The 23194-nt window shown below is 35.5% G+C and overlaps 3 protein-coding genes and 1 long non-coding RNA gene across 7 annotated transcripts; 2 read left to right on the forward strand and 2 right to left on the reverse strand.

Moving 5' to 3' along the window:
• Positions 1-2341: 2341 nt before the first annotated feature.
• On the reverse strand, positions 2342-5184 carry TrpRS (Tryptophanyl-tRNA synthetase). 2 transcript variants are annotated; one of them, XM_017629948.1, is made up of 5 exons: positions 4981-5184; positions 4656-4890; positions 4370-4598; positions 3264-3446; positions 2342-3205 (listed from the first exon to the last, which is right to left on the reverse strand). In XM_017629948.1, the coding sequence occupies exons 2-5, from the start codon at positions 4840-4842 to the stop codon at positions 2518-2520; spliced, it is 1287 nt and encodes a 428-aa protein (XP_017485437.1). In that variant the 5' UTR covers positions 4843-4890; positions 4981-5184; the 3' UTR covers positions 2342-2517. The 2 variants fall into 2 exon arrangements, with proteins under 2 accessions (XP_017485437.1, XP_017485435.1); XM_017629946.1 differs by having other exon boundaries at positions 4945-5174.
• A 1001-nt stretch (positions 5185-6185) lies between these two features.
• On the forward strand, positions 6186-10655 carry Vps16A (vacuolar protein sorting 16). 3 transcript variants are annotated; one of them, XM_017629950.1, is made up of 13 exons: positions 6186-6356; positions 6424-6613; positions 6688-6834; positions 6899-7028; positions 7120-7808; positions 7873-7923; positions 8985-9061; positions 9126-9274; positions 9330-9451; positions 9516-9677; positions 9729-10003; positions 10060-10389; positions 10449-10605. In XM_017629950.1, exons 1-13 carry the CDS (start codon positions 6301-6303, stop codon positions 10594-10596), a joined length of 2526 nt encoding a protein of 841 aa, XP_017485439.1. In that variant the 5' UTR covers positions 6186-6300; the 3' UTR covers positions 10597-10605. The 3 variants fall into 3 exon arrangements, with proteins under 3 accessions (XP_017485439.1, XP_017485438.1, XP_017485440.1); XM_017629949.1 differs by having other exon boundaries at positions 6192-6356; positions 7873-7897; positions 8959-9061; positions 10449-10655; XM_017629951.1 differs by lacking the exon at positions 8985-9061 and having other exon boundaries at positions 6192-6356; positions 7873-8000; positions 10449-10655.
• Positions 10656-18830: 8175 nt separating this feature from the next.
• Positions 18831-21836, reverse strand: LOC108374002 (transcription factor mef2A-like). The gene has a single exon (XM_017629952.1). It carries the CDS (start codon positions 21353-21355, stop codon positions 20651-20653), a length of 705 nt encoding a protein of 234 aa, XP_017485441.1. The 5' UTR covers positions 21356-21836; the 3' UTR covers positions 18831-20650.
• A 72-nt stretch (positions 21837-21908) lies between these two features.
• Positions 21909-22781, forward strand: LOC108374003 (uncharacterized). The gene is made up of 2 exons (XR_001849010.1): positions 21909-22117; positions 22406-22781. It is a non-coding gene; the product is annotated as an uncharacterized LOC108374003 (long non-coding RNA).
• The last annotated feature ends 413 nt before the right edge of the window (positions 22782-23194 follow it).

Below are 23194 nucleotides of genomic sequence, written 5' to 3' on the forward strand. Positions count from 1 at the left end.
GGAACGAAAAAGAAGACTTACCTTAAAAAACTGCGGAGTGTTTACAAGCTCTCAATGAGCAGTATAACGGGTTACCTTAAGGGAAGCATCGACAGCGGCGCTCCACACAATCTTCCACATACCACCAATGGACTTGGTAGCCAAGAAGATAGCGTTCAAGACTGGATTCAGAACGTAGGGTCACAGTAGCATAGCGTCATCCTTAACCGGTCGAACAGACTACATGATCCTGCGTCCGAATTTCGAAAGGTCTCTAGAACGAAAGGGAACGAAACGCACATCTACACAGACAATTCTAAAATGGGCGAAGGGGCTGCAGTATACTGCACCGAATCCGTAATTCTAAGGTCATTTAAGCTACCAGATCATTGTATAACTATCAAGTCGAGGTCATTGAAATAAAATAAGCGGCAGAGATACTAGCAAAAATTAACCCGCCCAGCGAGCAAGTAAACATTTACACAGATAGTAAGGCGGCAATTAAGTCTCTTTCTTCATAAAAACAAATTAAATCACCTTCGCGGACTCTAAGGAGGCTATAAGATGGCTAAAATCGCCCATATATATTGGCTTCCGGAACACAAGGGTGTGGAGCTGACGAGCTAGCCAAGGAGGGCTTACTCTTAGACGCTTCACTAGTGACGAATACACGAATTCCTCTTCGGCAAATCAAAAGATCACAAGATCTACTCATGTGCCGCCAAGGGGAGAAGCTTTGAAAAAGAACTCAGGGTTGCAGCCATGCAAAGATTATGTGGTTTGTAGTTCATACGATAGGAAACTTGCCGATTTCCTACTATCCACAAGAAGAACAGAATCAAGGTTTATGTTCTTTAACATTGCGTGAAAGCAGTGGTTCATAGGTCGTAATCGGATCTGGCAATGTTATGGACGTTATATTCGTCTATATGAGCCTCTTAAGGTCAGCCAGCAGAACCTAACCTAACCAACTGTGGGTAATCGTTTTTTCTATGAAATGTCCATTTTCTCATTGTATAGTTGTTTTTTGCCAAATATCCCTGAAATAGACAAATTACCCACACAATCTCCTATCATCGATTAGGCGCCGCGAAGTAAGCGGGAATTTGCTTTAATCGCATATTTTTGGAGAAAAATTGGTGCCACCGGAATAGGGGGCATGGCACCTCCCATACAAACCGAATTTTTCATACTGCATATTTTTGGAAGAATTCATGATAGAATATTAGAACTTGGTACGGAGGTCTCATAGAGAAAAATTGAGTTTATTTGAAAAGGAGGCGTGGCAGCTCCCATACAAACCGAATTTTTCATACTGCATTATTTTTGGAAGTATTCATGGTGCAGTACTGGGACTTCGTATGGACATATGTATGTATGTATATGAAATCAAGCCCATACCCACGAAGAAAAATGGGGCTATTTGAAAAGGCCTACAAACGTACCGACTTTAGCTATCTTTGAATGTATTTATAATTGTTCTGTAGGTGTGTTTGTGAGTGAAGTCCTCCTAAATGGGTGTCCGGATTTTAACTGGATTTTTTGTGTGTCTTTGCGTGGGTCTCTGGATGATTTCGTTTCACAATTTAACCCGCCAGTTGGCACTTAGTTGAGTTAGTACTAAAAATCGTATTTATTCTATTTAGCTAATATCTCTAAATATGTATTAATAACGGTAAGAGCAATACAATTACAGAAAGTGCTGCCAGGTGGCGTTGGAGTCGAGTTATTACTAAAAATCGCCAAGTGAGGAAAGGTTCCCTGAATGTCAGATTAAATCGACCTGTTGCACCATTGAGTATATCGAGCTCTCCTGTGTTAAGATTGGCCCAACGGATGTGATTTTCCAATATTATTATGCGTTTAAGCTTTTAAGGTATTTCGTAACAACAGTTAAATGCGATTGAATATTACGCGAATCGGGCATTCCGATTATGTAATTATAGTTAAGAAATAAAACATACTATTTTTTGCATTCATGCATTTCCGAACAGAGGGAACGTTGGACGTTTCGGAACCAGCCATAGACAGGAAGGAGCTTTATTTTGAAAACCCAGCGATTCGAAAGGCAACAGGGAATAATACAAATTCATAAAGCGTATTATTCAAATCCGAATGATTTGCTTTTCGAATCACTACACAATGAGTAGACCACCTGAATGGAATTAAATGGTACGTTTGAGTCATAGTAGAACTACTTATATGCATAGGCAAAAGAAAACCTTGGAACCAGATGTTTCCTGCAGGGTGCATGCATAGGATAGAAAATCTATAAATAAATCATAAGTAGGTCAATAGATATTACCGTTTTACTATTACAGATATATGTACATATACTCGAACAAAAAAAAAAGTTTAGTCCACTATAAATAACAAATAATCCCGTACGCAGGCGATTTGTTTATATTTATTACTTTTCTAAGTTAAGTAATTACTGCAACTTAATGTAAAGCTCTCCTTGGACAATAATCTCACATAATCAATCAAAAATAAATATTCATTCTATGAAATACATTTCAGTGTAATTTTATTCCAACACTAATGCGCAAATTTCAATGTACGTATTTCGAAGTACTTAGCCAATGCCTCCCCGGTTAAAGCTTTACGCGATTTTTGATGCTTTTCAACGATAGGACTAACCACTTCGATAGCTATCTTTTTTAATTCGCCGGTTAGAAGTTCACCTTTCACATATGCAGTTCGCACTTCTTCCAACTTGGCGTCATCTTCTAGGAAAAATTTCAGCAATTGGAATGCTACATCCACTTCTGGGTTACCCCCCAATTTGCGATGCTCCTCGACTGTGGCACGTCCACCCGAAAATGCATATTTATTAATCTTATTCTTTATTTGTTTTGGTGTATCGGTAAGGAATACTGCTGAATTCTGATCACTGGCTGACATTTTTGATTTCGCGCCTTGAAGTGCGGGGAAAAAGCTTGAATGTAGCAGCGCACATTTTGGAAACCCCAAGCGTGGTGCAACGTCACGTGTCATACGAAAGTACGGATCTTGATCGATCGCACATGGTATAAGGCAGTGTACTGGTTTCTTTCCAGTAAAAATAAAAGGGAACGTACTGGAGAGTGCTGGTGCAGCTTGTACGGCAGGAAAACCAATTTTTCCAATGATATCAGAGTCACCAAATCCGAATATACCTTTTACTTGATTAAAGGTGACACATTTTTGAATGCGAATAATGTTCTGATACATTGCAGGGCATTTCCTGAAACAAATATGCATACATTAAAATAGACATAAAACTTAATAAACTAAAAATTTACCCAATGAAATCCAAGTCGTTGAAGATAAAAGTTTTTTCTGCATCAAAACCGATAGCTATAATATCTTTTGCGTTTTCATATGCCAATTTAATAGCTTCTTCAATTTTCAGATCCTTCCACAGCGATTTCTCATCATCAGTTAACTGTATAACCAGCGGTACATCGAATGTCTCTTGCAACCATCTAATGGGAAGTATATAGGACATAGAAGAAGAATTTAATAAAGTGGCATAAAATATTATAAAAATGTATATGCAAATAAAAAAATAAAAGAGTTAAGCGGCATTTTAATCGTATTTACTTTTCGCAACCATCTAATGGGAAGTAAAAGGAGATAATGCGAAGAATTTAATAAAGTGCCATAAAATGTTATAAAAATATATATGCAAGTAAAAAAATAAAAGAACTAGCTGCTCATACTATGAACTTAACTGGCATTTTAATCGTATTTACTTTACTAATACGGTAATACTCATACATGTCAACATATACTAGAACATACAAGAATATATATACAAGAACTAGCCGCTCATACTATGAACCACGGTTTTTGCGAATATTATTCCAAAATAAAAGTCCTTTTCGGATAANTACGGTAATACTCATACATGTCAACATATACTAGAACATACAAGAATATACAAGAACTAGCCGCTCATACTATGAACCACGGTTTTTGCGAATATTATTCCAAAATAAAAGTCCTTTTCGGATACTAAAGAAACCGCCTATCCAAATTAAACAAATTTGGTATCATATGAAAGAGGACTGAAATAGCTTTAAACTAGAACTATTTAGAAATAATGAACGGCCTCTATTTATATTTCTTTCATAATTTAATACTAAAGAAATGCATATTCCTGACACAAGGTTTTTTCTATAGTAATTAATTAAAATTTTTTATTGAAACATGTTTCAATTTGTGACTTCCCTCGTTTATACATTTCAGTTTTAAAGCTACATATTTAAGTCCTCTTTCATTTGATACCAAAGGAAAAGATTTTATTTCCGAATAATATTCGCAACAACCCTGCTATGAACTAAAAGGCATTGTAATCGTCTTTACTTTACTAATACTCTAATACTCTTAACATGTCAACACATACTTGGCCATATAAAATGGTATTAAATGTCCGATATGCAATGATCCCGAACTTGGTCCGCGTCCAGTATAAAGATAAAATGGTTTTCCTTGTTCCTTCAGAGTCAAAATCGTATGAAAATCACGATGAGAGAAGAAAATACCACGACGTATAAAATGATGTACTGGTTTTCCAGTTATCTTTTCAAATCGTGTTATCAGCTCTTCATCTATTTTCGAGGAACCAAAACGTTCTACAAATGATTTTTTCAGTTATTGAAGTACTAAAATAAAAATAAAAAATTGCTTACTTATTAGCTTGTCGTAATCTATGCCTTCATCATTAGCACAGGTTACATTCCACGGATCCACAACATCTGCGTCATCTTCCGTGGCCTCTACACCGTTCGGTACCTTGTCTACTTTAACATCACCAGGACTATTCAACGTGAGTGCGTCCACACCTTCTGCTACACCTGGAGATTCACTTGTATCCATATTTGTAGATGGTTGTTGGACTAACCTGGCGGCTCTGACACGTGTGCACTGCATGATGGAATGTTTGATTTAAAAGATGAAATTTAAAATATATATACATACGCGCATTGTTGCACTTTTAATCTTCCTGCCACTCACCCGTATGCTTTGTGTTTGTTATTAGTTAATGTAATTAGTTTTTACAACCGATTGATTCCAGAACACGTTAGACCCGAAAATTTAGCAACAATTTACATGATATACGGTTATTCACATATTCGTTTTGCATTTACCAGAGAATCAAAACAGCTGATCTAGTTGACAACTTAATGCACAGTGTTCAGTTGACAACTAATGTTCTACAAAAAATGCATGAACGCAAACAGTAGCGCCGAAAATTGGAGGAAAGCACGGCAAAACAAGTTAATGAAATGGGGCAGCCATTTATTTATATTTTGCTTAAAAAGGGCCTACGATAGTGAATGTGGCATTAATCAGTTTTAGAAAAAAAGAAATGGTGCTCGACATATATGTAAGGTCCAATTCGGTATTCCTCTGACTGAAACTAGTGAATCTGTCAAAAATAAAAATTCCTCCGAGCGAGAGAGTAACATTGGAAAGTGCGGGATAGCTTTCTAGTAAAAAATTGTAACTTCTGTCAACAACAACATAACCTCCAAATTTTGGTTGTAATTTTTGCTTATTTTATACGTAAACACACTCAGCTCCCACATATAAATAACCAAAAATACTTTCAAATTCTTCTTTCCACTTAAACAAGTAATTAAATACTTTTCAACATGCATTAGCAGAGTGTACTTTTCTTTTGTTTACAATTTGGTTGCCAAACACACTACAGCTGATCGTTTGACACATTTACCAGAACTTGCCAGCAAAAAATCTTTGGACTAAAACTGGAAACTTCTGACAGAGAGATGACCTTTTTTACTCTCTTTTTTGTCCTCTCAAAAGTCAGAGAACCGAGTACGGGATCGATTTCCAATAAAATCTGACTGATTCTGACTATTTCTGACTAGTCCAGACTCGTACGGGTTCGCAACAAAAAATACTTCTAGTATTCAAGAATTACATACAATGTGCTGCATCCATTGTAATTTTAGAATNCTCTCTTTTTTGTCCTCTCAAAAGTCAGAGAACCGAGTACGGGATCGATTCCCAATAAAATCTGACTGATTTTGACTATTTCTGACTAGTCCAGACTCGTTCGGGTTCGCAACAAAAAATACTTCTAGTATTCAAGAATTACATACAATGTGCTGCATCCATTGTAATTTTAGAAAGTCCTATCACTGTCCTACTGGTTATAACGATATCGATAGTCTTAAATTTTGTTAACAAATATATCGATAACATTGCTTAAATGTTTCCATTTCTAATCATTAAGTGCATTTGTTATTATTTTGCAAGTAGGAGTTTCTTGCAATTTTTCGATTTTCTACTAAACAAAGAAAACTCCAAATGCCGATTATGTATAACACGGGCGATTGGTTCGTCCTACGCCCGGATACGTATAGGTAATATATCGAAGGTTTTATATTCACTATGTATAATCCAGTTCAATATACGCGCTACATTTTCAAGAAAATTGGACCTTTTTACTCCCGACTGGCCACTGGATGTGGACTTGGAGTACATGAAAGTTGTGGGCGCACCGTTTGGTGGACCATTAGCCGTGATGCGAGATCCAAAGCAAATTATACCAGTTAAAGGTAGTGTCAAACCCACGATACGCATATTCGACACAGCCGGTCTGGAGTTGGGCAAAATCATGGTTTGTATATAATACGGAAAAAATAATGCATATTTGTAAATGAATCTTTTTACACAATTCCAAATTGGTTACAGTGGAACCACGGCAAACTAATTAATATGGGCTGGTCAGATATGGAGGAGCTTATTTGTGTCCAAGATGATGCATTAGTATTTATTTATGACATGTTTGGCAACGAAAAGGACTCATACAGTATGGGCCAAGAGGCTAGTTTAACCAAGGTGTGTGTTTGATAAAAAAAAAAAAAAAATATTTCTTTTTTGCAATTATAAATATTTAATTTAGATTGTGGATGCTAAAATATTTCAATCCACTTCCGGTACCGGCATAGCCGTGCTTACAACAACCGGACGCATATTCTTGAAACTCAATAACGCGAAAGACGTTCGTACACGACAGCTTCCAGAAATTCCAAGTTAGTTAATCACAAAAAATATCATTTTTTGTGGTAGTAAAGTTAAATGATATATGTAAGTATATACATTCTTATGGTATGGCTTTTTCAGAATCCGTGTCAGAATGCACTTGTTGGGAAATAATCACAGAAGAACGAAACACATATTGTTTGTTGGGTCGTGATCAAGAAATTATTAAATTATTCCCTGGCGAGTCCGTGGGCACGATTAAACGAAATCTCTTTGACCGACCTTTCGAACGCATACTACTCATGTCAGTGTCTTACAATCATCAAAATCTAGCGTTGTATACAAATAATGGGCTCCTATGGCTAGGCTCAGTAGATATGAATAAAAAATATTGTGAATTTGACACAGGAAGAAAAGATATTCCACGGCAAATTGAATGGGTTATGAGCTCTGAGAACCATCAGGCTGATGCTGTAGTCATATCCTATCCTTCATTCCTATTAGTTGTTAACCGCAATGGCGATAAAAATCTGTTCACCTATGATCCAGCAATTTTTCTCGTGGCCGAAATGGATGGTGTACGAATTATAACTAACAACGCACATGAAATGATTCAAAAGTTGCCGAAGTGTGTACAAAATATATTTGCGGTAAACAGCCAAGAACCTTCCAGCTTTTTATTTGAGGCACAAAAGAAATACCAGGAAAAATCACACCAAGCTGATGAATATTTGAGTTTGTTTCGCAACAAAATGGACATAGCAGTCGACGAATGCATCGAAGCAGCAGGTTATGAATTCTGCACGGAGACACAAAAGAGCCTGTTACGTGTAAATAATTTTGCTAATTTGCGCTACACATAAAAAATTAAATATATTATAACTTTCATTTAAGACTGCGTACTTTGGCAAAGGTTTCATTCCTTCACACAATCCTGATGAATACATGCGGATACTCAGAATACTACGCGTGCTTAATGCTTTACGTCATGAAAAAATTGCAATGCCATTGACTTATAAACAGTAATTTGCTTANAGTTAAATGATATATGTAAGTATATACATTCTTATGGTATGGCTTTTTCAGAATCCGTGTCAGAATGCACTTGTTGGGAAATAATCACAGAAGAACGAAACACATATTGTTTGTTGGGTCGTGATCAAGAAATTATTAAATTATTCCCTGGCGAGTCCGTGGGCACGATTAAACGAAATCTCTTTGACCGACCTTTCGAACGCATACTACTCATGTCAGTGTCTTACAATCATCAAAATCTAGCGTTGTATACAAATAATGGGCTCCTATGGCTAGGCTCAGTAGATATGAATAAAAAATATTGTGAATTTGACACAGGAAGAAAAGATATTCCACGGCAAATTGAATGGGTTATGAGCTCTGAGAACCATCAGGCTGATGCTGTAGTCATATCCTATCCTTCATTCCTATTGGTTGTTAACCGCAATGGCGATAAAAATCTGTTCACCTATGATCCAGCAATTTTTCTCGTGGCCGAAATGGATGGTGTACGAATTATAACTAACAACGCACATGAAATGATTCAAAAGTTGCCGAAGTGTGTACAAAATATATTTGCGGTAAACAGCCAAGAACCTTCCAGCTTTTTATTTGAGGCACAAAAGAAATACCAAGAAAAATCACACCAAGCTGATGAATATTTGAGTTTGTTTCGCAACAAAATGGACATAGCAGTCGATGAATGCATCGAAGCAGCAGGTTATGAATTCTGCACGGAGACACAAAAGAGCCTGTTACGTGTAAATAATTTTGCTAATTTGCGCTACACATAAAAAATTAAATATATTATAACTTTCATTTAAGACTGCGTACTTTGGCAAAGGTTTCATTCCTTCACACAATCCTGATGAATACATACGGATACTCAGAATACTACGCGTGCTTAATGCTTTACGTCATGAAAAAATTGCAATGCCATTGACTTATAAACAGTAATTTTCTTCNTTCCTTCACACAATCCTGATGAATACATGCGGATACTCAGAATACTACGCGTGCTTAATGCTTTACGTCATGAAAAAATTGCAATGCCATTGACTTATAAACAGTAATTTGCTTCAAATTTTTATATCTTAGTAAATTAAAGGTGCGCGATTTAAATTTTATTCTAGATTTTGTCATCTGAAACCGGAAGTTGTGCTAGGCCGCCTAGTCTTTCGGAAACATTATGCCATTGCAATACAGGTAGCAAAACACCTGAAATTACCAGAGTCGTGGATTTTAGAACACTGGGCTTACCACAAAGTTGTAAATGACAAAAGTAAGCCAAATAAGAATTCGTCCCACTTACAACGCAAGTAACTATTTTATTACAGACGATAATGAGGTTGCGCGAAAAATTACCGAAAAATTCAAAAATCCTTCAGTGCAAGGGATCTCTTTTTGTAACATCGCTGAAAAGGCGCATGATGTGGGACGCGATGAACTTGCTATAAAAGTATTTGCATGAACATATTAAATTTGTAGATATGCAAAAATGTGATACATTTTTAATTTATTAGCTGCTTGAACTGGAACCTCGCGCATCATTGCAAGTGCCGCTATTGCTAAAATTGGGCAAGTATGACCGCGCCATTAGAAGTGCCACGCAATCTGGGGATACGGAGCTGGTGGCTACTGTGCTATTGGAGATTAAAAAGAAAATGATGCTTGCAAATTTTAATGTAAATAACTTTTAAAAATACCATCAGTTATGTAATAATACCACATTTCAGATAATTATACGCGAATATCCTATGGCTTTAAATATCTACAAGAAAATGATGAACGAATGGAGTCGGACTGCGCTGTATGATATCTACAATCAAGAGGATGACCAAAAATCCATTGCCGAGTACCATTTCCGCAATGCACTCGAGAGCGATAGCTTAGAGTCAAATCTGCCTATCATAGCCAATAGTTATACACAGGGGCGAAAGCATGTCGAGGCTGAATTGTGTGCTGACACAGGAAAAATATTGAAAATGCAAAAGAATGTATTAACTCCCAAGTGAGCCTCAATGCATAATTTACAAAAAGTTCCAAATAAAGTCGAATAATTTTTAGATACAGCAAGGTGCATCAAATCAGCTTCAATGGTCTCTCCATACATGACACGATGCTACTGTTGCTACAGATTGGAGAGCTCAAAGAAGCGGAAAAGATCAAAAATGACTTCAAGGTACCAGATAAGCGCTTTTGGTGGTTGCGCATTATAACCTTGTCTGAAAAATACAAATGGGATGACTTGGAGAAATTTGCAAAAAGTAAAAAAAGTCCCATTGGTTATGAGCCGTTTGTAGAAATGTGTCTACAGCAAAATAATTTGCATGAGGCACGCAAATACATTATGAAATGTCGGGACGATCGGAAGGCGCATTGGTATTTACGTGCAGAGTGAGTTTTAAGACAATATTTAAATATGTACTATAATTATAAACAATATACTTTTGTAGATTATGGGATGAAGCTGCGGATAGCGCATTTGAACAACGTGATATGAACACATTATATGCCGTACAAAATAAAGCAAGTGCGAATGGTAATCGCATGCTATTAGAGAAAATCAGCTCGTATATTGCGCAGTTGGCTTCAAAAAAATAAAATCCTATAGATACACAATTTTATATTTGTAAATATTAAACCAATAACGCAATGATATACAAATGAAAAATACTGTAATCATTCATCTGTAATTATAACTATGTACACATATTAAACATTATCACAATATTCCAGCCAAACAATATGTTAAATATGCACGAGAGGTAATAAAAAGTGAGCAACATCGGATAAATCAAAGATGTGTAATGCTGAAATTCTACTTGGCATTGATATGGCGAAAAATGCATGGCATATAAAAAAATGCCATTTGGAAACCATATACATATGTAATACACACTCTTATATTGGCAGTAAGAGCTAGTACCGTCCGAAAACATTACAGTACAGATAAATCAACAAACACGTACGAAAGAAGAGGGACACATACGTTTATAAATAAACATGTATACAACACATACACAAAAACGGCGCTCACGTACACAATACATTCACAAAAACGGTACTGACTGTCTCACTTTGATTTCGGAATACTTACACATTGAGAAGTTAGCATACTGCCAATATAGAGGTATTACATAATATTTTGGAAACGAATTTAACATTTTTCTTAACGTACCATGGTATTCGTAAACGCCAACTTTGTCATTTAAATTTGTTTCATTTAATGCCTAGTAGAAACCCAGCATAAAGTGTTGATTTTAATTGTATTCTAATAATATTTTTTAATAAATAATTACATAATTTAATTAATAAAAAAATTTTAGTGTTCATATATGTACTATCAAATGAACGCTTGCTTCGCGGCGTTTTCGATTTTTCGAATGCAAAAATAGCGCTGAAAATGAAAATCGGTTTTTTACGTAAAATTTCTTAGTTCACGTTGACTCAAGAGCAGCACCCTCCTGAAGCATATCTTGAAACTGCTGCATTGATGCGACGCGTCATGTAAGCAAATAAAAGTTCTTATAAGGAAATAGGACGAAAGAGTTATCCAAAGAGGATAAAGACTCTTCTGTTCTCTCTATATCTTTGAGCTAGATTCCATGAGGTCTCCTGGATGGCGAACACTTCTTCTTGATACACCTTTGACACGTTTATGTTCCTAAGATATCTGAAAGACTAGAGATTACTTTGATCCATGATCTGATTTCTTTGAGTCTTACTGCTGCATTAACAGTTGCTCCGAGCAATTTCACTATGCTTCATTTATGTATATGAATAGATGCGTTTCAGATGCTTCACGATTTGCAGGTTTTTACAGGAAGTCGTTCCAGGTGACCACCTCCCATAAGGTTTATTAATGGGGAAAACAGCTGTTCCTGCAAATCGTGAATTTCGTGAATATCGTGAAGCATCTGGAACGCAACTTATATATGTAAAATAATTTCGTATAACATAAGCATAGAGCAGACCATAAATACGGGGTTCTTGATGCTTAAGCTGCCTTTACATGAGGCGATTTTCCAGGCGATTCAACATTGCTCTGGAAAAATCGCTCCTAAGAATTAGCCAGTACTAAAATACTGAGAAAGAAACTTCCTGAGTTTTGCGCGAACAGGAATGAGCAAACATTTTCAAGCTTCACCGCCAGCTGGCGTCCACGGTTGCATTTCGAACATAATAATTTTTTGAAATTATTTCAGGTGGAAAACAAAACAGTACCAATACGTATATTTCTTCTTATTCTGACTTTCTTCAACATACGCTTCAATTTCTTTGTGGAAATCACTGTCGGATTTCCTATATGGACAGTGGTGTGAACTGCGTTTCCATCACGAATACAGCTATTTCAACCGAGTACCTTTCAAATGTTTGGAATTAATTGCATTAATTGAATAAACAAATAATTACATATTTCTTTCCTTAGTAAATCGTAACAAGATTGTAAATTTTTAAATTTAACGAACTTGATTCAAATTAATGTTGACCAAAATGCAATCCTGCTTGCAAATTCTTGCTGGCAAAAATTTTCCCAGCATGAATTCGCAACTTCCCCTCCAAATGAAATCTCCAAATTGTGCTCTCTCCTTGCAAGTTTTACTGGCTTTNCAGACCATAAATACGGGGTTCTTGATGCTTAAGCTGCCTTTACATGAGGCGATTTTCCAGGCGATTCAACATTGCTCTGGAAAAATCGCTCCTAAGAATTAGCCAGTACTAAAATACTGAGAAAGAAACTTCCTGAGTTTTGCGCGAACAGGAATGAGCAAACATTTTCAAGCTTCACCGCCAGCTGGCGTCCACGGTTGCATTTCGAACATAATAATTTTTTGAAATTATTTCAGGTGGAAAACAAAACAGTACCAATACGTATATTTCTTCTTATTCTGACTTTCTTCAACATACGCTTCAATTTCTTTGTGGAAATCACTGTCGGATTTCCTATATGGACAGTGGTGTGAACTGCGTTTCCATTACGAATACAGCTATTTCAACCGAGTACCTTTCAAATGTTTGGAATTAATTGAATAAACAAATAATTACATATTTCTTTCCTTAGTAAATCGTAACAAGATTGTAAATTTTTAAATTTAACGAACTTGTTGATTCAAATTAATGTTGACCAAAATGCAACCGTGTGCCACAATCCTGCTTGCAAATTCTTGCTGGCAAAAATTTTCCCAGCATGAATTCGCAACTTCCCCTCCAAATGAAATGTCCAAATTGTGCTCTCTCCTTGCAAGTTTTACTGGCTTTTTGGCCAAACGAACACCATTTGGTAACAATTGGTACAAACTAGTACACGTTTTTTGCATAGCGAACACTCTTAAGTTGCGTTCCCCAACTTTTCCGGGTTAAACCTGTAAAACTATCAAAAGGCAAAAGAAGCCAGAGAACCGAGGGATAAAAATCAGGGAAAGAAGTATAAGTTCGGGCAAAATCGGCGCAGATATCAAATACTGTTGTTTCAATTTCAATTTCTCTAAACTACCATTGCATGATAAGCAGGGGTATTTTTTTACTTAGACTTAATGATATAATTAAACCAAGTGTGGTAGAAATCGATAAAGTGGTTACCGAGATACCCCTTGTAGTCATAAGGTGGCCGGTGCCACGCCCAATTCCTCAAAGTCTATAGCAGTCTTATTTACTGCAAAGAGATTGTTATGACTATTAACTTTGAGTAAATTAGCCTCTTCTGTTATTGCAATATCGGAGTATAATTTAAGCCCGATTTGATAAAATTTTCAACAAATTGCAACAACAACAAATTTTGGTAGAAATTGATAAATCGGTTACCGAGGTACACGTTTGCGGGCATAAGAGGGCGACGCCACGTTCATTATTCAAAATATTTTATTAATCTAACTTTCTGCTAAGTCATCGCAATAACCGATTTTCAGTGAATTAGCTTCAGTAGGTACTGATTTATCGCAGCTTTCGTTCTTCTGTAAAATGCCGTTATTGGGTAGGTGGGCGTGGTTATTGCTTGATTTCAAAGAATTTCAACAGATCTCTTAGCTAGACCCTAGGCAATGCTCGTACCGGGTTTGGTAAGGACTGGTGAAGCGGCTACTGAGATACAGCGCTTGATCATAAGTAGGCGGTGTCAGTCATTTCTCTTCTGTGCCAACTGACGTCAATTGGAAATGCCCAAGTGAAGCCAAGTTCTTCTCCATCTGGTCTTTCCAACGGAGAGGCGCCCTTCTGTCCATTCGAACGGCATGGCCCAGCCGCCGAATTTTAATTCGTTGCACTATGCCTATATCGTTGTAAAGCTCCTACAGCTCATCGTTAAATCGTCTGTGGTATTCGCCATCGCCAATGCCTAAGGTCCGTAAATCTTTCTCTCGAAAACTCCAAGAGCCACTTCATCAGATGTTTTCATGGTCTAACGGCTACGCGCCATACNCCAAATAAACGAAGTCGTCTACTTTTTCAAACTTGTAACTGTCAACAGTGACGTGGGTGCCAAGACGCGTATGCTCTGACTGTTTGTGTGATGACAGGAGATACTTCGTTTTGTCCTCGTTCACCACCAGATCCATTCGCTTTGCTTCTCTATCTAATCCCGAGATAATATCGATCTCGTCGGCATACGCCAGCAATTATACGCTCTTGTAAAGGTTTGTCCCTGAGCGGTTCAGTTCTGCGGCTCTGATTATCTTCTCCAACATCAGATTAAAGAAATCACACGAAAGGGAGAAATCTTGTCTGAAACCGGGTTTGGTATCAAACGGCTCGGAGAGGTCCTTCCAAATTCTGACAGGCTTTGAAATCGATGGTTTGTGTCGATCCTATTCTCGTGGGTCTTTTCCAAGATTTGGCCTATTGTAAATACCTGATCTATGTTGGATTTGCCAGGCCTAAAGCCACACACGGGTAAGGTCCAATCAGTTCGTTGAGGTTGGGCTTCAGTCTTATGCTTAGAAGACTGATCCTGGGGTAGTTGGCGATTATGGCGGGGTCGCCTTTCTAGCTCTCAGAGAGCTAGTGTGTGGGTCTAGTGGCGAATAAATTGGCCTTTTGTTGTGCTTTTCGACGCTTTCCTTGCAGTGGTGAGTGCACATTTTTTGCTGCAAAAAGGCGGGTGCGTATCCTGGCTACAACAAGATAGTGATCCGAGTCGATGTTTGGCCCTCGGAGTGTACGTACGTCTAAAACACTGGAAGAATGCCTTCCGTCTATCACAACGTGGTCGATTTGTTTTCTCGTTTTTCGATCTGGAGACAGCCATGTAGCTTGGTGGTCTTTTTATGGCGGAACCTAGTACTCAGTCCGTTATCGGAAGTTTAGCCGTGGAGGCTGAATTTTCCGACAGTGGCGCCAAAGATCCCTTCTTTGTCCACCTTGGCATTAAAACCTTTGTACGTTTGCCGTCGTCCTCATCAACAAAAGGGGGTATCATCCGAGGCTTTCTGTTCTTTAAATATCCGGACGTTGTGAGCTGCGGTTTGAACCGTACGCACAATAATCACTTCTGGCTACTCCCAGGTGAATGACAGTCAAAAGCTTTCCACTTCTACGCACGGAACCATCCTCCCACGTCATCCAGTCTCGCTGCTAGTATTTACTGAAAAAGTTACAAAACAAACAGTGTTATGTGACTTGAAACCAGCTTTATGTGCAGCTATTTTTTTTATTTAACGTAAAGTAAAAAATACACGTAATTTGACATTTTTCAAAGGACCATTTATTTTTCCAATTAAATATATGTGTGTGTATATATACTGTACGTATGTATGTATGTGTATACACCTTAGTATATATGTAGTTATGTATGGTTGTGTATGTATAATGTATGAAGGTATTTAGGTAATAGATCACATAAAGCAAAAAAGAAATATATTTTTTTATATTTAACTAACATTCCTTGCCTTTCATTTCAATATCATTACATTGTTATTCATATTTAAATACATATGTATGTAGTGTATGCATATTTTTACACATTTGTATATTTAATATTGTATGCTAAGGATAATGCTTTACATAAAAATATTAATATTATAATCGTGATTAGTTATTGTATTGTTGATATTTTGTTTGCTTTGTATAGTACAATATATTGACAATTATTACTATAATAATTTTACATAGTATACATATATGTTTTACGAACAAAACACAGCAGTCTTATATAAGATGAAATATTTTTTCTTCAATGTTTTCACTTTTTATTGTTTTTTTTTTCTTCTTTTTTTTATTTTTATGTTTTTTACTTTTTATTTCATTTAAAATTTTTTTACGGTGTAATTTTTTTAAATATATTTCTTACAATTACATATATACATACATATGTATGTATGTATGTACATATGTACTTACATATATGAATAAAACTGAACTAAGTTTTTTTAATTGTTAGTCCTACTTGGGTTGGTGGTTAAGAGATAGCAATTTTATATACCGCTTGTTAAAATCAAATGAAGAGTGTTCTTCAAATTAAAAGAAAATTACATAGAATTGAGAATCCCAGAAGATAACTAAGGTAGGTCTTCTTAAATCATATTCACATTATCGTAATTTACGCTTATTTGTAATTTATATGCAAATCATGCTAAAATCAAGTAATTTCGCTTTGTAAAATCTTTCAATAAATTAACCGCCCTATTCTGTGTTTTCTTGATAAATTTTTTGTAAAGAAATTTTATCAAATTTCAATTTGTCAAAAGCATTTTAAATCTTGATAATTTATCAAGAAAAGAACTTTTGATTTCTGTGCTAGAATACAAATTCTTGATGAATAATAAAAAATTGACAAATTATAAAGATTTTCAGTTTATCAAGTGTATAGAATCGGGCTGTAAATAGAAATGAAATAATTTATCATAAATCAAGAAGGAATTGAAGAAAAAACGGTCTTTCATTTATTTTAGCCTCCACTGTTGAAGAAATTTGAAAACATGCCTTAAGGTATGTAACCATTTGTTTTTTGAAATCAAGTACAAACTACACACTCGTACGTACACGTGCTATAGACATTTTGAATGAAAATGTGAACTTACTTGATTTAGGTGAAGTAATTTGACCAAATCAAAGTAATTTATGCTGTAATGTGAATATAGTTTAAGTGAAGCGATTCTAAAAGTTTACCCAAGAAAAAAGTGCTTCCTTGCAAGCCCTATTGAAGGGCTTTTTTTATTTACAATTTACGCGAATGTGGAAGTTAATATTATTTATCATTACTAATGAATTTAACATATTCATTTTAAGTTGCAATAAAACATATTTGATAAATTTAAATAAATACCTTAAAGTATGTTTTTTTATGAATTAAAGAAGCAGCTTTGAAAGAACTCCTCGAAAGTGCCTTCTATGGGTAGCAAAAGCAGAAGACCTTCAATTTGTGCCACTCCGTACACAAAAGAAAGGAGAAAGAAACGCAGAGTGGAGGGCCTCGCGACACTCAAGAAATCCTTTTGCAAGGGTTTTTAGCTCCTGAAACTATCTGCTGGGATTGCAAACGGGAGTTGGTTTAGGTAACGATTTAATAAATTCTACTTTCGACAGCAGAAACATCAAATACACATATTTTCTAAAACCAAATAAGATAAAGAAATCGTTACAACAAAACTAATGTCAAGCTTTTTTTAATCGCTCTATTCGGCCATATTATGAGTTCCATGTGGACAAATATTGCCAAAAATTATAAAGCAAAACAAAAAAAGTTTCGCAATTTGTTTTTATTTTGCCTGTTAAACTATGGTAACGATTTATTCACATGGGGTTGGCGATTAGGCTGATTATTAGATACAAATATTACAAACCTTTTGAATTAGGTTATTTTTAGAGCTTTATGCTTTATGTATTCATATGTATGTATTTTTACGTAGTACAATAATTGGAACCTTGAACACACTCACACTAGTAGGCATAGAAAAGCGATATTCTTTAGCTGTATGGGTTAAGACTTTATTTCACAATTCATTTATTATTATTTATTTTTTATTTTTTGATAATCATACTTTCTATGTAAACCATTTTATTATTTTTAACATTCAATTTTAACTTCTTAATACATGCACAAAAGTGAACAGAGCGTATAACTTCTTAATGAATTGTACATAGACGCATTGTAAAGGCGACGACCATTAACAAAAATCATGAAAAGAAAACGCCGCGCTCCTTACCAAGTAGGCATTAGCTTGTTTATTTTTATTTCTTACTTCAAGGGTTTCTTTTAAAGAAAAAATACATAGTTACTAGATACATACATATTTTATTAATTTCAATCATTTGACATCATATCTTCAAACTAATCGGCAAATTAACGCACCTAATATTTCACTATTTACCAACTACGCTAACCATTATGTACAAAAATAATTATAAATACGATTTTTAAACCATAAATTAGTTATAATTTGCCTATAAGAATAGTGACTAGTTAAAGAGAATAAACAAATTTTCATATGCATACGTATCATATACAAATAGCGTTACATTTTGCTACAGAAAAAGTTAAAATCAAATGATTTGACAGGCTAAAAAGGGCTGTTTTTACAGTGTAGAGTGCAATCATATTCAGAAGTTAATTGCTGATTAACTCCCGAATATGAGACAACTCTCTACTGTGAAAATGGCCATAAACTATTGTATTTAAGAGCGAGTGTGTTAAGAGACAGTAAGACTGAGAGGTAAGGATATGAAAAACTGGCGGCAGCTAGTTCGCGTGGAAAGAAATGCAAATTTGGCCTTAAAGCTTACTTTTACATACATTTGCATGTGTGTATGTAATTTTTTTTTATCGAGATTTTTAGTATAAAGAATTTTCCTAATTTTTATTACGAGTGCCTTAGCGTAACATTACGAATGCTATTATATTTTTGTTTATACATACATATATATTCATGTAAATGGGTAAGTATGAGTTTAGGATAATGCTTGTATTCCTTTGAGATAGTTTTTGGTACAGCGAGTTTTGTTAGTTACGATAATTTTTATTTTTTATTTTTATTTTTTTATATACCTTATTAGCTTTTGGTAGAGACTTATTTAAGTGCATCGAGTACGCAGCCAAAAGCAATGAAATCAATGTGCACTGCCAATACTTAGTCTGATAACCCAAATTCAATTACGAAATTATTTCGAAAATTCATGCTTGCTCGATTACATACATATGTCCATGTATCGCTAGCTTAGAGTGAAAAGTTGCTAAGTCCCAATTTAAAAATTTTACAGGAAGAAAAAAATTTGTATGGCCATTTTCTTCAAGTACTATTTCGCAAAACTTTGAATACAACATTTTTCCTTTTTAAAGCAAAGCAAAACTCCATACAAATCAGAGGGATTCGATCTTTATTAAAAGATTTCGTTCTATTTTGGCCTCATGGAATTATCGGAGCTTCTTTTGGACTTAGAAAATTGTCCTTTCATTGAATATAAACGAAAAAACATAAAACAAGTATGGAGCATACTCCTTTTCGAAACGGTGTATTTTTATTTATCCTGAATTAAAATATGAGTTTTCATAAAAAGTGGACTTAGCAACTTTTCACTCAGCTAGCGACATGAAATTCTTAAATTTGCACTCGCTGTAAATATTGTATAAAAGTATTTTAAAATACTTTTCCCTCCCAAAAAGATTCAAAAAGTTTACGCTGCAAACAAATACAAAAGAGTAATTTTGTTGATAAATTTAGGCATTTATAGGCAGTATGTTTTACCCCAGCTGACCAACACACGAGCCTTTACCGAGTCTGGCTAAATGTCCGCACACAAGCTCGCATGTGAGCAGAAAACCTTTGAAAACTTTTTTTGATTGTAAAACCCGGCGCAGGCGGTATGATTTGCGAACATTTGGTCTGCTGAGACATTGGATACCAAAAATTAAAGACAGTTTAGTTTTGTATAAGAATGTAAAAGTCATTCCGTTATGTTAGTTGCTGATAGTACACATACTTAAGAATTTCTTTTCACTATTATACTTAATTATACTACATGCACAGGTTAAAAAAGGACGATTCTGTAACGATTGTTGCAATGGAATTATTAGTCGCCTAAAAGTAATTACAGAAACCAAACGTTTGACAAAAGTCTCGCCACAGAAAAATAAACAAAGTTTTGATTTATAAATCGTATTATTTTCATATTGCAGTTTCTGTATTACATCAGCGGCCGTGCGGCCCCATTTTTATTTAATCCAATTATGTAAATAAATGTTTGACAAAATCTCGTATTTAAAGCAAAAAATGTGTACAATGAATTCAATGCGATGAAATTAGGAAAAAGAATAATCGTGAAATATGATTTAAATTTAAACAAAAAGCTTTAACTAATACAAAAAATATGCAGATTATCGTATAGCTCAAAACGAAACTGAAAAATATTAAGCTTTACCTCGCAATTATGAGGAGTGTCATAGCATCTCAACTAACCGCCCAATTTGCACCCACCATTTATCTTCAGCTTTTACCCCAGCCTTCAATTCTCTCTCGTGCATTGTTGTTTATTTAATTATTATACTTTTTGAATTAAATTTCTTTGTTTGTTGCACTCGCCGCTTTGCCTTTCTGTAGTCTTCGTCATCTTCGTCACAGCCAAATATTTAACGTATTATTTATATATATAGGACATATATAAATACGTGGATATTGCACGCAGCTCCGCAACTTCACCACTTTGAAGCTGGTCGTCTCATTGAAAGCGTTCAATTTATTGTCTTCTGATAAATCGTGTTCTTATTATAGTTTTCACTTAATTGCTGTTGTATGGAACACAAGTCATCGATACCGACAGTAGCGTTGGCTGTTGAGTCGCTGCTAGAGTGATTGCCCATCAAATTATCGGTACCAGCTTCATTAGCGACCGCATTGGCATTGTTGCCATTATTGTTGTTACTGTCATTGGTAGTAGCATTGCAATTGTCAGACGATTGTTTGTTGTTGCTACTACCATTGATATTATTATTTGATTTGTGGGCGCTAGTATGGTTGGCACGCAGGTTTGCCAAAAATTTCTCTTTGAAAGTATTCGCCGAGTACTTGTGTTCGATGAATGTGGGTGAAATGATGGGCGGGTGGTTGAATATAGGCGGATTAGTATAGTTATTGCCGCCACTTGAAGTATTCAATGAAGTGCCATTGACGCTGACAGCCACGGTAGAAACAGGAGGAACACCGATAACTGCAGCAGGAGGGCGATTGTTGGTCGCTGCTAGTACTGCATTGGTATGAGAATAGATGCTGATGTTGGCGTTGGCGATTGACGAAGCTGCAGTGAGCAGATGCCCGTTCAAGGGCATGCAGGCGGTAGTTGTTGCATTTATTTGTTCTGGAAACAACAAAAGAGAGCAGAAAAAGAAAAGAAATAAAAGTGAACCAAAACAAAACGGAAATAGGAAAAGGATAGACATAAACTTAAAAGAATTCTAATTGTAAAAGAATTTTATAGTAAATCAATTTGTAGAATATTATATTTAACTATAAAAGGAAGTGTTAAATGCTTGTTTCTACCGTTTCATAACTTGATTTGACATATTAAACTTAAAACTTTTTTTATCGATAAATCTTGGATGGAACTGTAAATATTATCACAGTACTTGTCTTTGACTGAGATTGATTTTCAGTCAGATACTATCACGTCAGGAGTATTTTTTTTTCAAAATTCTAATACTGTTACAAATAACTGGGAACTGATTTCCGAGTTGATCAATTGATGCATTGTTTTTTATACCACATGTCAGTGAGCGTATTTTCACTGAAAACATAAACCAAGGAATCAGGAATATGTAATGAAAAGAAGCGCCAAAAGCATTTTACCATTATTAATACAATAAAGAAGTTTCATAAAATATATTTTTTAATTAATAAAAAAATAAGTGAGGTAGTAGTCGAATAAGTAAATTAAAATATATTTGTTCAAAATGAATAAGTTTATGCAATTTAAATTTCCCCTACTCGTGAATTTTAACGAAAATGGAAAAAAGTTAATTTGTACTGATTGAGCATAATTTTTTCCGTAAAAAAAAAACATCACCGAAACCAAGGAAAGGCTTGATAAATACTATGGCGAGTTTGCACCTTCAATATAAATGGTTAAACATTGATTTACTGAGCTCCGTTGTGGTGGTACCAGCTCAAGTGGCGCCGAACGTTAAGGTCGCCCAAAAGAGATCGTCGCGCCAGAAACCATCGATGAAATCCATGAAATAATAATATTGGACGATCGGAGAGTGCAGGTGCATGTATGTATGAGGTGGCTTAGGCTGTAAGCATCTCAACTGAGCGGTTACATCACATATTACACGTATATTTAGATATGAAAAAAACAATCCGCGCGATAGGTGCCGCAATTGCTCACACTCGACCATAAACGCAACTGTGTGAGAAGTACTTGGCGCTGTTCAGGTGCAATACGAACCAGGTTTTGTACCGTTTTGATCGTCAATCAACAATCAAGACAGTGGATTTCACCGGGTGAACGTGCTCACAAGGTTTTGGCCACAGTTTGTTGGAATGTACGCGGCGTCATATACATCGATAACCTTGAAAAGCATAAAAGGGATCACCAGCGAATACTACTCAGAGCTTTTGCGCAGAATCAATATTGACTTGAAGCAGAAACGACAGCATTTGGCGAAGAAAAAACTACTGTTAGATCAAGACAATGCGCGGGTGCACAAGTGTGTAGTCACCATGTAAAAAATTCATAAATTGGGCTACGAACTGTTTCCCAACCTGAAAAAAATGTCTGGATGGTAAGAGATTTGGATCGAATGAAGAGCTCATCACTGAAACAAACACTTAATTTGAGGGCCTTCATATTGACTGATTCAAAAATAAAAATAAAAACGGTTAAATAAAACGATTTTTCGCCGAAAAATTTATTTTTTATTCAAAAAACCACAGACTATTCAAATACGGTTTATATTAAACAAAAAATATCGACATTCACTGAACATAGAGTTCGATCAGGTGGGCGTTCAACATCTAAAAATACTTTTTTTTTTTTCAACAGCAAATGAATGTATACATTTCATACACACGAGGCTGCCGCGAACGGCGACAAAAAAATCAAAAGCCGTAATGGACTCGTCGCCATTGCAGTCGAGGGTGTCAACGGCAGATAATTTTGAGGTGGTATCGGGCATAAACTTAACGAGAGGGAAACGTTTAAAAAAGAAAATGAGGCGAAAGATAGTTTTTTGAAATATAAAGCAAAAAACATTGACAGAAGTGTTAATATAAGTGAA

The sequence above is a fragment of the Rhagoletis zephyria genome, unplaced genomic scaffold, assembly GCF_001687245.7.
Source record: "Rhagoletis zephyria isolate East Lansing unplaced genomic scaffold, Rhagoletis_zephyria_1.1 Rzeph_scaffold_07226, whole genome shotgun sequence".
In the NCBI taxonomy this organism is placed as follows: Eukaryota; Metazoa; Arthropoda; class Insecta; order Diptera; family Tephritidae; genus Rhagoletis; species Rhagoletis zephyria.